We start from the raw sequence: 12,713 nt of genomic DNA, 5'->3' as shown, positions 1-12,713 counted from the left end.
TGCGTGAGGCTGGCCTCTCCTCCTAGTCCTCCTGCGTGAGGCTGGCCTCTCCTCCTAGTCCTCCTGCGTGAGGCTGGCCTCTCCTCCTAGTCCTCCTGCGTGAGGCTGGCCTCTCCTCCTAGTCCTCCTGCGTGAGGCTGGCCTCTCCTCCTAGTCCTCCTGCGTGAGGCTGGCCTCTCCTCCTAGTCCTCCTGCGTGAGGCTGGCCCCCCCTCCTAGTCGTCCCGCGTCAGGCTGACCTCTCCTCCTAGTCCTCCTGCGTGAGGCTGGCCTCTCCTCCTAGTCGTCCCGCGTCAGGCTGACCTCTCCTCCTAGTCCTCCTGCGTGAGGCTGGCCTCTCCTCCTAGTCCTCCTGCGTGAGGCTGGCCTCTCCTCCTAGTCGTCCCGCGTCAGGCTGACCTCTCCTCCTAGTCCTCCTGCGTGAGGCTGGCCTCTCCTCCTAGTCGTTCCGCGTCAGGCTGACCTCTCCTCCTAGTCCTCCTGCGTGAGGCTGGCCTCTCCTCCTAGTCGTCCCGCGTCAGGCTGACCTCTCCTCCTAGTCCTCCTGCGTGAGGCTGGCCTCTCCTCCTAGTCCTCCTGCGTGAGGCTGGCCCCCCCTCCTAGTCCTCCTGCGTGAGGCTGGCCTCTCCTCCTAGTCGTCCCGCGTCAGGCTGACCTCTCCTCCTAGTCCTCCTGCGTGAGGCTGGCCTCTCCTCCTAGTCCTCCTGCGTGAGGCTGGCCTCTCCTCCTAGTCGTCCCGCGTCAGGCTGACCTCTCCTCCTAGTCCTCCTGCGTGAGGCTGGCCTCTCCTCCTAGTCCTCCTGCGTGAGGCTGGCCTCTCCTCCTAGTCCTCCTGCGTGAGGCTGGCCTCTCCTCCTAGTCGTCCCGCGTCAGGCTGACCTCTCCTCCTAGTCCTCCTGCGTGAGACTGGCCTTTCCTCCTAGTCGTCCCGCGTCAGGCTGACCTCTCCTCCTAGTCCTCCTGCGTGAGGCTGGCCTCTCCTCCTAGTCGTCCCGCGTCAGGCTGACCTCTCCTCCTAGTCCTCCTGCGTGAGGCTGGCCTTTCCTCCTAGTCGTCCCGCGTCAGGCTGACCTCTCCTCCTAGTCCTCCTGCGTGAGGCTGGCCTCTCCTCCTAGTCGTCCCGCGTCAGGCTGACCTCTCCTCCTAGTCCTCCTGCGTGAGACTGGCCTTTCCTCCTGCGTGAGGCTGGCCTCTCCTCCTAGTCCTCCTGCGCGAGGCTGTGGCCAGGTGTCTGAGCTGCTCTGCTGTCTGGCTGCTGTGTTAGCAGCTCCTGGGGAGAGTCTGCAGGACTGTGTTAGCAGCTCCTGGGGAGAGTCTGCAGGACTGTGTCAGCAGCTCCTGGGGAGCGTCTGCAGGACTGTGTCAGCAGCTCCTGGGGAGAGTCTGCAGGACTGTGTCAGCAGCTCCTGGGGAGAGTCTGCAGGACTGTGTTAGCAGCTCCTGGGGAGAGTCTGCAGGACTGTGTTAGCAGCTCCTGGGGAGAGTCTGCAGGACTGTTTCAGCAGCTCCTCCTGTGTGTCCAGGAGGGCAGATAGAATCCCAGCCGGGCATGAGATGAGACTGTTTGCATAGACTGCAACGTAGCTAATGATTCCCACTCCCACACGCCCACTGCTGCTGCTGTAGACGGCTCTGCCGGGATTTACACCTGCACAAAACACGGCTCAATTATTTATTATCCTGATTAACCTGGAAATGTGTGTTGTGCTGACACTTAAATTCTGAGCACGTATGCATGCACATTCTCAGGAAATATGTAAATATATTCCAGTTCCCATCAGAACTCATGTGGTGATGTCCTAGTGATGCCTGGTGATGCCTGGTGATGCCTGGTGATGCCTGGTGATGCCCTAGTGATGCCTGGTTATGCCTAGTGATGCCCTGGTGATAACTAGTGATGTCTGGTGATGCCTGGTGATGTCTGGTGAGGGAGTCAGTTGGCTGAGCGGTTAGGGAATCGGGCTTGTAATCCGAAGGTTGCCTGTTCGATTCCCGGCCGTGCCAACTGACGTTGTGTCCTTGGGCAAGGCGCTTCACCCTACTTGCCTCGGGGGAATGTCCCTGTACTTACTGTAAGTCGCTCTGGATAAGAGCGTCTGCTAAATGACTACATGTAAATGGTGAGAAAAAAAGCTAATATAGAGAAATATGGATGTTGTTTTTTGGATTTGATAGACAAGCGGTCCGAGGAGGCTTCGGGTTGGATGTTTGAAAATAAACAGTTTACAGAAGATTACAGAAGATAAATTATGTTCAATAAGATGTACTTGTTTATTAACTGTTTATTAGATTAGTTAGCTTGGCTGATAGAGCTGTGCTGACGGGCTTGCCTCGGTTGCACTCAAACATCGTAGTTTGACGACGACTCTTCCCCTGCGCTACATCAGTGCTTGGCCCGGCATCTTCCGCATTAGCTAAGGGATGCTTTGCGTTTAGGTGGTATTTGAGACTGGAAGAACTCCTACAGCAAACTAATTCCGCATAGCACAAGGTGCAAACAACCTTAGTCTTGTCGAGGTTTCCATTGGGAAGCTTCTTAAAAATACATACAAACCAGGCGGCTTCATAGCTGCATCCATGTTAGCACGTCACGTTTGATGTGATAATTTCATACACAAGGCAAACACACAGGTTCGAAGACTGGATCTCGCCCCCTACATTGCAATTCGGCTAGGTATACATCCACGCTAAAATATCAAGGTGAAATTCATCATAGCTTGCGTAGTATAGACCCAGCTCCCAACCCAACTTTGAGAATAGATTAACGGCGATATTTAACGCGCGTTAACGCCGATAACGGCCCATCACTAGTTATCATTAAAGTTACTTCCGAGAAATCAATATGAAACATTCCCATCACCCAGCCACTCGGCATGCACGTAACAGTGTGTGTGTGTGTGTTTACTCGTGTGTGTGTATATGTGTGTGTTGCTCTGTGGTAAACACGTGACTGACAGCGGCCCCTCCTGTTGCCAGGGGAACGGTGGAGGCACGCTTCGTGTACGTGTTTGTGCTGGGCATCCTGTTCAGCGGCTCCAGGGACCTGCTGCGCTCGCAGGTGGTGTCGGCTGACGCCCGCCTGAAGAGCAGGGGCCTGTGGGAGCTGTACAGTGGGGTGGTGCTGCTGGTGTCTCTGCTGCTGCGACCCCACAACCTCCCGGTGCTGGCCTGCTGCCTGCTGGTCCAGACACTCATGGCCCGCTTCATCTGGAGCCCGCTGCACTACCGCCCCGCTCACACCAGCGTCATGCACTATTGGTTTGGACAGGCCTTCTTCTACTTCCAGGTCAGCAGGAACATGCAGCTATCTGACCCTCTCTCTGTTCCACTCACCCTCTCATCCTCACCTCCCTAACCTCACCCTCTCCTCCTCTCCATTCACCCTCTTCCTCTCCTCACACTCTCCCCTCTCCTCACCCTTTTCTCCTGCCACTATCATCCTCTTCCCCTCCCTCGCTTCCTCCCCCTCTCTATTTGCTGAGGAGAAAGGAGCACCTCTTCCCTCTGAGCCAGGCTGATGAGGACCACTTGAGATCTCAGATCTCTGAGTGTGTGTGTGTGTGTGTGTGAGTACAGTATGTGTGTGAATGAGAAAGTTGATATTTGTGGAGGTCAGGGTGACCCCACCAAGCAACTTTCCAAGATGGTCCTGTTCTCTCCTTCTCTCTCCTCCTCTCCTGTCTCTTCCTCTCCTGTCTTCCGCTCCCTTCCTTCTCTCTTTTCCTTTCCTCTCCTCTTCCTTTTCTCTCAGTGTTTCTGCTCTTGATGGGTGATGACCATCTCTGCTGTAGAGTCGTTAGCAGCATTGAGGGGTCAGGAATCTGCCACCACCACCAATTACCTCCTCAGCCGTCCAGCCGTGAAATTATAGACTGGAGTGCTGGCATTATGGAACAGCGGTATTGGCATTCTCCTGGCCCACTCCAGGCATCGCTGAACAGCCAATGTTCTGGCCTCTGATTGGTCCCCCAACAGTTGGCTGTCTGGGGCTTTCATGATTGAGCGATTACATTGATCCACCAGAATAATGTTGTTCTGTGGGCTTTGAAATGGATATTCATGACATGATCAAGCTGGTTGTGTCCCAGACATCACACACTCAACTAAACTCACACACACACACACACACACACAGGTGAGACATCTGTACAGAGAGAGAGAGAGAGAGACAGAGAGAGAGAGGAGGGATTGAGAAGGAGCAGGGAGAGGGCCTCCTTCCACCTAATGGTCTGTGTCCCGTTCATCATGAGGGTTTCCTGGGAAGGTGTGTGTGTGTGTGTGTCCGCAGGGTAACTCCAACAATATCGCCAGCGTGGACATCTCTGTAGGCTTCGTGGGTTTGGAGAGTTACGTGGAAGCTCCTGCCATCTTCCTTACCGCCCTGACCACCTACGCTGGGCCTCTGCTCTGGGCCTGCCACCTGCTGTACTACCTCAGCACTCACTCTCACAGGTCAGCCCTCCTCCTCTTCCTCACTGTCACCTTTCTGCTGATTGGTTGATCCACAGAGGCAGCTGTTCCTAACCATGAGGCTGAATCACTTGAGTGGAAAATCACAACTCAGAACATTTGAATGAAATGATACATTTCACGTCCTTCCAGGTTAGAGTAGACCTTCATTTAAAATCGCCTGTGTTATCTGGAGTTAGTCGTGATGGGTGTGATGTGTTCATTTCTGGTTATTTGTTCCACTACTCCAGGCCAGCTCAGTAGCACATATAAAAGGTATTCTGATTGATTTAAAATGCTCTCTAAACCAGGTCTGTGTCCTGGAGACAGTTTTCATTCAAAGGTTGCTAAGAAAAAAAGCTAAGTTATTCATGAGTGGAATTTTCATTTACTCCCTTCAATAGAATGGAAACTGAATTGACCCCGACCATAACATAAAACCTGAAGTTGAAAATGAAGGAGAGAGACAGGAGGGAGGTGGAGGGCCGAGACTGTGATGAGCAGTCGCTAGCCTTGAGAGAGGAGGGAGGTGGAGGGCCGAGACTGTGATGAGCAGTCACTAGCCTTGAGAGAGGAGGGAGGGGGAGGGCCGAGACTGTGATGAGCAGTCGCTAGCCTTGAGAGAGGAGGGAGGGGGAGGGCCGAGACTGTGATGAGCAGTCGATAGCCTTGAGAGAGGAGGGAGGGGGAGGGCCGAGACTGTGATGAGCAGTCGCTAGCCTTGAGAGAGGAGGGAGGTGGAGGGCCGAGACTGTGATGAGCAGTCGCTAGCCTTGAGAGAGGAGGGAGGTGGAGGGCCGAGACTGTGATGAGCAGTCGATAGCCTTGAGAGAGGAGGGAGGTGGAGGGCCGAGACTGTGATGAGCAGTCGCTAGCCTTGAGAGAGGAGGGAGGGGGAGGGCCGAGACTGTGATGAGCAGTCGATAGCCTTGAGAGAGGAGGGAGGGGGAGGGCCGAGACTGTGATGAGCAGTCGCTAGCCTTGAGAGAGGAGGGAGGTAGAGGGCCGAGACTGTGATGAGCAGTCGCTAGCCTTGAGAGAGGAGGGAGGTGGAGGGCCGAGACTGTGATGAGCAGTCGATAGCCTTGAGAGAGGAGGGAGGTGGAGGGCCGAGACTGTGATGAGCAGTCGCTAGCCTTGAGAGAGGAGGGAGGGGGAGGGCCGAGACTGTGATGAGCAGTCGCTAGCCTTGAGAGAGGAGGGAGGGGGAGGGCCGAGACTGTGATGAGCAGTCGCTAGCCTTGAGAGAGGAGGGAGGGGGAGGGCCGAGACTGTGATGAGCAGTCGCTAGCCTTGAGAGAGGAGGGAGGGGGAGGGCCAAGACTGTGATGAGCAGTCGCTAGCCTTGTGCTCTGATGCGGCCCAGACGGCGATGCCCCCGGGTGGGTCAAAGATGCCAGCAGACCATCACAGCACATCCCCTTGATCTACAAGACTGGGCCCTGTGCTTTAATCCAGGACTAATTGATTGCCGTTATTCTCATTAAATTAATTGAAGATAATCATTAATTGAATGATTTATACATGATCCTTGTTCTGCTGTACTTTCTACATGCACTGTAATGTTGGGAAAAAAGAAAAGAAAAACTGTATTTAAACAGGTTGTCCAAAAAAAATGCCACCAGCCTCCTCCCTGCCCCCCCCAGCCCCCCCACCACCCTCCTCCCAGCCCCCCAGCCTCCTCCCAGTCCCCCCAGCCTCCTCCCAGCCCCCCAGCCTCCTCCCAGCCCCCCAGCCTCCTCCAAGCCCCCCAGCCTCCTCCCAGTCCCCCCAGCCTCCTCCCAGCCCCCCAGCCTCCTCCCAGTCCCCCCAGCCTCCTCCCAGTCCCCCCAGCCTCCTCCCAGTCCCCCCAGCCTCCTCCCAGCCCCCCAGCCTCCTCCCAGTCCCCCCAGCCTCCTCCCAGTCCCCCCAGCCTCCTCCCAGCCCCCCAGCCTCCTCCAAGCCCCCTCCCGGCCTCCCAGAGTGCAGTTAGAGATGAGAAACGAGTCTGAGCCTCTGACGGAGTCTGAGCCTCTAGGTCTGACACCATACAGCTCATTAGCTCCGTCAGCAGACCACAGACTGGAAATGGACTCTGATCAATAACTCCCAGTCTAAACCCACAAAGAGAGTTGGAGTGGGCGTTGAGAGGTCTGTGTGTGTGTAAGAGAGAGACAGTAGGACCAAACACTGCACTACATCTCACATCAACAAGGTCATAAACATGGCGTTGGAGATGGTAACTAGCCCTAACCCATTGGAGATGGTATTAGACTTGCAAATGGTCTGGAATTGCTATTTTGTAAACAAGTATTTGTGGTACATATGCATAATGAACCAAAACGTCTTCTGCCCATATCAAAAGTTTTTGATAATAACTTTTTGCTGATAAACACCTGTTTGAATACAGTCTCTAACCCTAACCCCAAACCTAACACTAACCCTACCCTAAACCTAACCCAACCCTCACCATAACCCTGTGTCTAAGCTGAGACAGACGACCTGGCTCTGGAGGCTTGAAAAATGACCCTGCTTCCTGATAACCAGGATGGTGGCATTCTGTGTGTGTGTGTTTGTGTGAGGGTGTGTGTAAACATTCAAATGTATGCATGTATATATTTATATACAATATAGTCGTGGACACTGGAGGCCCGGAAAGGCCGGCCTGTTTTCATTGCTGCTTGTGGGTTTAATTCAAGGACTGCCCTCTAAGGTCGCCTGTCCTCCTGCTGCTAGTGGCACACAGACTAGATGTGAATAGATATGAGGCTGTTTAGAAGGTAGCAGGGCCTTGTGCAGCAGTCAGGCGGAGGCTGTATCTTGTCTGTTGCCTGCTTGTCTGACCCCCTCTGGGCTGTCTGTGGTCCAGACACATGGTGCAGAGCAGCTTTCCCCCTCTGGGCTGTCTGTGGTCCAGACACATGGTGCAGAGCAGCTTTCCCCCTCTGGGCTGTCTGTGGTCCAGACACATGGTGCAGAGCAGCTTTCCCCCTCTGGGCTGTCTGTGGTCCAGACACATGGTGCAGAGCAGCTTTCCCCCTCTGGGCTGTCTGTGGTCCAGACACATGGTGCAGAGCAGCTTTCCCCCTCTGGGCTGTCTGTGGTCCAGACACATGGTGCAGAGCAGCTTTCCCCCTCTGGGCTGTCTGTGGTCCAGACACATGGTGCAGAGCAGCTTTCCCCCTCTGGGCTGTCTGTGGTCCAGACACATGGTGCAGAGCAGCTTTCCTCATGAAACACAACATGTACATGTTTGGAAAGAGACACAAAAAACAGGAGTAGGGATGCGTATTGATAAGATTTTAAAGATTCCGACTCCTTATCAATTCCTGCTTATCGATTCGATTCCTTATCGATTCTCTTATCGATGTTCCCCTCTACAGCCATAGGTCTGTGCGTCCTGCACCCCCCCCCCCACACACACACACACTCGTTCTAAATGAATTTCTCAAACTGGCTTTGACTGGCTCTGAAATGAGGTAATACCTACCACCTCTAGGCCTCTTCAGGCCTCTGTTTTCAAAACAAAATCTAGACTGAGATAGAAACTTTCAGTTTCCTTGTGTTCAAGCTTGTATTACTCAACACCAGTAGGACTTACAGGGGTTCTAACAACAGGGGAAATAACTTCAGTGTCACCTTTCAAAAGAGACCATTTACATGCATGTACTCCAAATGGTTCAACAACAGCTTTCAATGTACGTTGGGTATGTTGTTTAGGCGTTTTCATGCACATTTGACAGGACTATTAAAAGGTTAAACAATTAAAATGCTAAGTTTAATAATGGATTAAAAATCCATCCAATATGCTTTTACGTTACAAGTGGCGTTGTTGTCATTTTGTCGTGTGAAATACAACCAAACTTTAGAACGCTTCTTCCTAGTTGCCATGTTTGCTGCATGCGCGAACTTTTATAGTTTATTCAGACAGACGTTTGCGTGTCCCATTATTAAACTGAGCATATCGATTTTTAATCCATTATTAAACTTAGCATTTTAATTGTTTAACGGCACAGAGAACCGTTAACAGAATTGTTAAGGAATTTTGCTAACGATTCCAAGGAATCAATTCACTGGGAACCGGTTCTAAACAAGAACCTAAACAGGAGGACGTTTTATTCAATTCAATGTTTCTCCTCCTCTGTCTGCTACTCTCCTTCCCATTAGACTGGTCATTGTCGCCTCTTGTTTTCCTTCTTTCAAACTTTGTCTCCTTTTTTCCCCCATCTTACCTTCTGTTCATATTTTCATTAATATTTCCTGTCTTGTCTCCTCTCTTCCCCTCCTCTCCCGCTTCAGGAGTTCAGTGGGGCTGGGTCATGGCTGCTACTGCTTGGCGGTGCTGCGGTCTGTTGCCGTGGCGACCTACGTGGTTCTGGTGACGGTGCTGCGGTACCACCTGTTCATCTGGAGCGTGTTCTCCCCCAAGCTGCTGTATGAAGCGCTGCACACGGTCATCACTGCCGGCCTCTGCCTGCTCTTCACCACCATGGAGCAGAGACACCCCAGCAGAGCCTAGCTCTACTGCTGTGCCTGGGAGGGACTGGAAGGGGAGGGCTGGGTTTGGGTGACTGGACAGAACCAAGGACCCTCTCCCTGGTGGACAGGAGGCACAACGCATAAGGAACTGTGTGGATGGGACTGAAGTTCTGAGAATGTGTTTGGAAAAGCAATATACTTGATGACAGTTTTTGTAATAAATGCAGATGTCTAAAATCTGGATGTGTTCTAGTGGGACTGAGGGACTGCAGATTGCAGGGTTGGTGTTCTAATAATATTACTGTTGAAGGAGCACATTACTTCTGGCAGGGGTGCATACATCTATGGAATTGTTTTTATGTTATTTTATAGTGTGTTTGTTGTGCAGCACAGTAGTGGTGCGTTCACCTACCTCGATTACTCTAGTCTCCTTCATAGTAACTTCATTAAGATTCCACTCTTGCACTCTGTAAGTCAAGCCATCGATATAATGCAGTTTTCGTCAACAATTATATTATATTCCAATCGAGAAGGACATGATTAGGTTGATCAGGTTAATATCAGATTCTGATATTCTATTAATTATCTTTTAATTGTGTAGTGTAAATCTTTCTTTCACTGAGAACTTTGATGTGGTGATATTTTGGAATACTATTTGTTTGTTTACAGATTACTTTTTGAATAGAGCTTGAAAGTAACAATAATCATAGATTCACTGGGTGAATCTTGCTGTAAATGTTCATATACTGTCTTGCTTGAAGGTTCCTCTATTTATTTTACTTTAATCTAATTAATTTGGTGTGATTCCCTTTCATTTATTGTCCATGTACCTGCGCTTGTGTTAAAACCTTCCTCAGGACAGATCCAAAGTGTTTCTACATAGTTGTTGATTTAGTTTATTGATGGGCACATTTAACTTATTGGACAAAGGGCTGTGCAGAGAATATGTGATCAGTCAGATATCCTGCAGCTATCTCCTGTGTGAATTTGTAAAGATGGAAATGGAGAATATTGGCTTTTGGATCATATTTCTGTAATTTTTGAGGGTGAAATGTCATGAATAATCTGACATCAGCATGTCTACTGTGGGAGAACTGTTTCTTTCATCCAAATAAAACATGCAAACATGAGCTTTCTTACATGTCCGCATTGCTGTTTTAACTTGACATAAACAATGTTTCTATGAAGGAACTTTCCATGTTAATCTAGTGTTCTTTAACATTTTGTGGATTGCCAGCGCCTCTAGTGGCACTGTAGGTATTGCAGCTATTTCAGTTCCAGCTGCAGAGCTGTGGTGTAGTGGGTTGAGAACAAGGGCCTAAACGACAACGACCTGGGTTCAAATCTAGCACAGAGCGTAGTGCCAAACACATCCGTGGGCCCAGATCCCTGTAACCGCAGCGCACTCCCCGACTGTCCAGATCCCCTCTCCCAACTGTCTCTCCAGGTACCCAACTGTCCCACAAGGAAAGGCTCAACCAAGAGTCCCAAAATAAATGTACCTTTTATCAGTTTTATTTATAGAGCAAATATTTTGCTCTAAGATCCTTCAGACAGATTTAAACACAAGACCCCCACAGTAGGGGGTGAAACTGACTGTTTCATTCAAATAAATAACTTGTGTTGTCAAGTAAATCTACAATTCACGATGCATGTTTGGATATGTTGCGTCTTTGCTCCACAGCTTCACTCGTTGTAAACCAACCAATCAGCGCGCAGCTCATCTATATATTCATGAGCATAAAATAAAATATAAATAGCTAAAATATACAAATACAAATAGGGCAACATAGTGCAATATGGCAAGGTGTTAAGTGTTAAAGTCAGTGCGAGTCCTTGGCCTTGTTGAAGAGGCCAGCAGCGGATGGGAAGAAACTGTGGTGTGAGGTTTTGGTCCTGATGGACCGCAGCCTTCTGCCGGAGGGGAGTGGCTGAAACAGAGTGTGTCCAGGGTTGGGGAAGTTACAGTTACAACATCGTAATTTTTTTAAAAACTTGAATGAAAAAGTGTAGTCAGTACTTCAACTTTTACAAAAAAAAATTTAACATGAGTATCTGTACTTCTACTTGAGTGAAGGATGTGTGTACTTTTGCCATCTCTGGATATAACACTGCACTGTACCATCTCTGGATATAACACTGCGCTGTACCATCTCTGCCTTCTGGAGATGCAGCCAGTCTCGGAGGCTGAGTTACTGTTACTGTACCCCTCCCTCGGCTGCCAGCCTCCAACATCGAATCGCCTGCCAGATGGAAACTGGAAGAAAGCCAAAAGATTTACTGTTGGGAGAGAAAAAGGGAGCTCTTTCTTAAATACAGCGTCTGCTGTTTATTGATTCAAGTGCAGCTGATCTGCAGCTGGTGTTCCCCCGCTCTCCTCTCCTGCTACCAGTCACTGTTCACCTCCTCCTCTCCTCTCCTGCTACCAGTCACTGTTCACCTCCTCTCCTCTCCTGCTACCAGTCACTGTTCACCTCCTCCTCTCCTCTCCTGTTACCAGTCACTGTTCTCCTCCTCTCCTCTCCTGCTACCAGTCACTGTTCACCTCCTCCTCTCCTCCTACCAGTCACTGTTCACCTCCTCCTCTCCTGCTACCAGTCACTGTTCACCTCCTCCTCTCCTCTCCTGTTACCAGTCACTGTTCACCTCCTCCTCCTCTCCTCTCCTGCTACCAGTCACTGTTCACCTCCTCCTCTCCTCCTACCAGTCACTGTTCACCTCCTCCTCTCCTGCTACCAGTCGCTGTTCACCTCCTCCTCTCCTCTCCTGCTACCATTCGCTGTTCACCTCCTCTCCTGCTACCAGTCGCTGTTCACCTCCTCCTCTCCTCTCCTGCTACCAGTCGCTGTTCACCTCCTCCTCTCCTCTCCTGCTACCAGTCGCTGTTCACCTCCTCCTCTCCTGCTACCAGTCACTGTTCACCACCTCCTCCTCTCCTGCTACCAGTCGCTGTTCACCTCCTCCTCTCCTGCTACCAGTCACTGTTCACCTCATCCTCTCCTGCTACCAGTCACTGTTCACCTCCTCCCCCCTCCTATCAGTCACTGTTCACCACCTCCTCCTCTCCTCTCCTGCTACCAGTCACTGTTCTCCTCTCCTGCTACCAGTCGCTGTTCACCTCCTCCTCTCCTGCTACCAGTCGCTGTTCACCTCCTCCTCTCCTGCTACCAGTCGCTGTTCACCTCCTCCTCTCCTGCTACCATTCGCTGTTCACCTCCTCCTCTCCTGCTACCAGTCGCTGTTCACCTCCTCCTCTCCTGCTACCAGTCGCTGTTCACCTCCTCCTCTCCTGCTACCAGTCGCTGTTCACCTCCTCCTCTCCTGCTACCAGTCGCTGTTCACCTCCTCCTCTCCTGCTACCAGTCGCTGTTCACCTCCTCCTCTCCTCTCCTGCTACCTCTCCTTCAGGCTACTCCACTCATTCCAGACGCAGCACATCAGCCCAGACGCAGCATTAGAATACAGCATGAAATTGCAGTTGATTACCTGTCAGGGCAGTTAAACAGTGTAGAAAATAGAGAGACCTAGTTCTATACTGTCTGGCTTTGGGCTCCACAATAGGTTTGAGCTTGAATATTTTGCTGTTGAGTGTGCAATACTTTACCCACACTACGGCTGTGACAAAATAAGGATAATAGATTGGATTTCGAAACACGGCTCAGTGTTGTTAGCCCCGCATATTGCAACACCAAACTTTTCACAAAGAGTAAGAATTATGCCGTGGAACCTCAGGATAAACAAATTACCCATGCCATCCCAACTTCATATTTAATTTATGGAATGCCTCGGTTCCTGACAAGGTTCATA

At 50.9% G+C, this 12,713-nt stretch overlaps 1 protein-coding gene across 3 annotated transcripts in view; it reads left to right on the top strand.

The window, feature by feature from the left end:
* Positions 1-10,036, top strand: part of pigg (phosphatidylinositol glycan anchor biosynthesis class G (EMM blood group)) — a 28,172-nt gene extending 18,136 nt beyond the window's left edge. For 2 of the 3 annotated variants that reach the window (XM_067248132.1, XM_067248131.1), the window contains exons 11-13: positions 2,976-3,285; positions 4,288-4,451; positions 8,727-10,036. In XM_067248132.1, coding sequence (XP_067104233.1) covers positions 2,976-3,285; positions 4,288-4,451; positions 8,727-8,946 — 694 coding nt within the window. In that variant the 3' untranslated portion in view covers positions 8,947-10,036. The remainder of the gene's footprint in view (positions 1-2,975; positions 3,286-4,287; positions 4,452-8,726) is intronic. The other variant, XR_010878113.1, reaches the window with a different exon arrangement.
* Positions 10,037-12,713: the final 2,677 nt, after the last annotated feature.

The sequence above is a fragment of the Osmerus mordax genome, chromosome 12 (assembly GCF_038355195.1).
Source record: "Osmerus mordax isolate fOsmMor3 chromosome 12, fOsmMor3.pri, whole genome shotgun sequence".
Classification (NCBI taxonomy): Eukaryota; Metazoa; Chordata; class Actinopteri; order Osmeriformes; family Osmeridae; genus Osmerus; species Osmerus mordax.
Note: the sequence above shows the minus strand (reverse complement) of the source record. Positions and strands in the feature narration are given on the sequence as shown.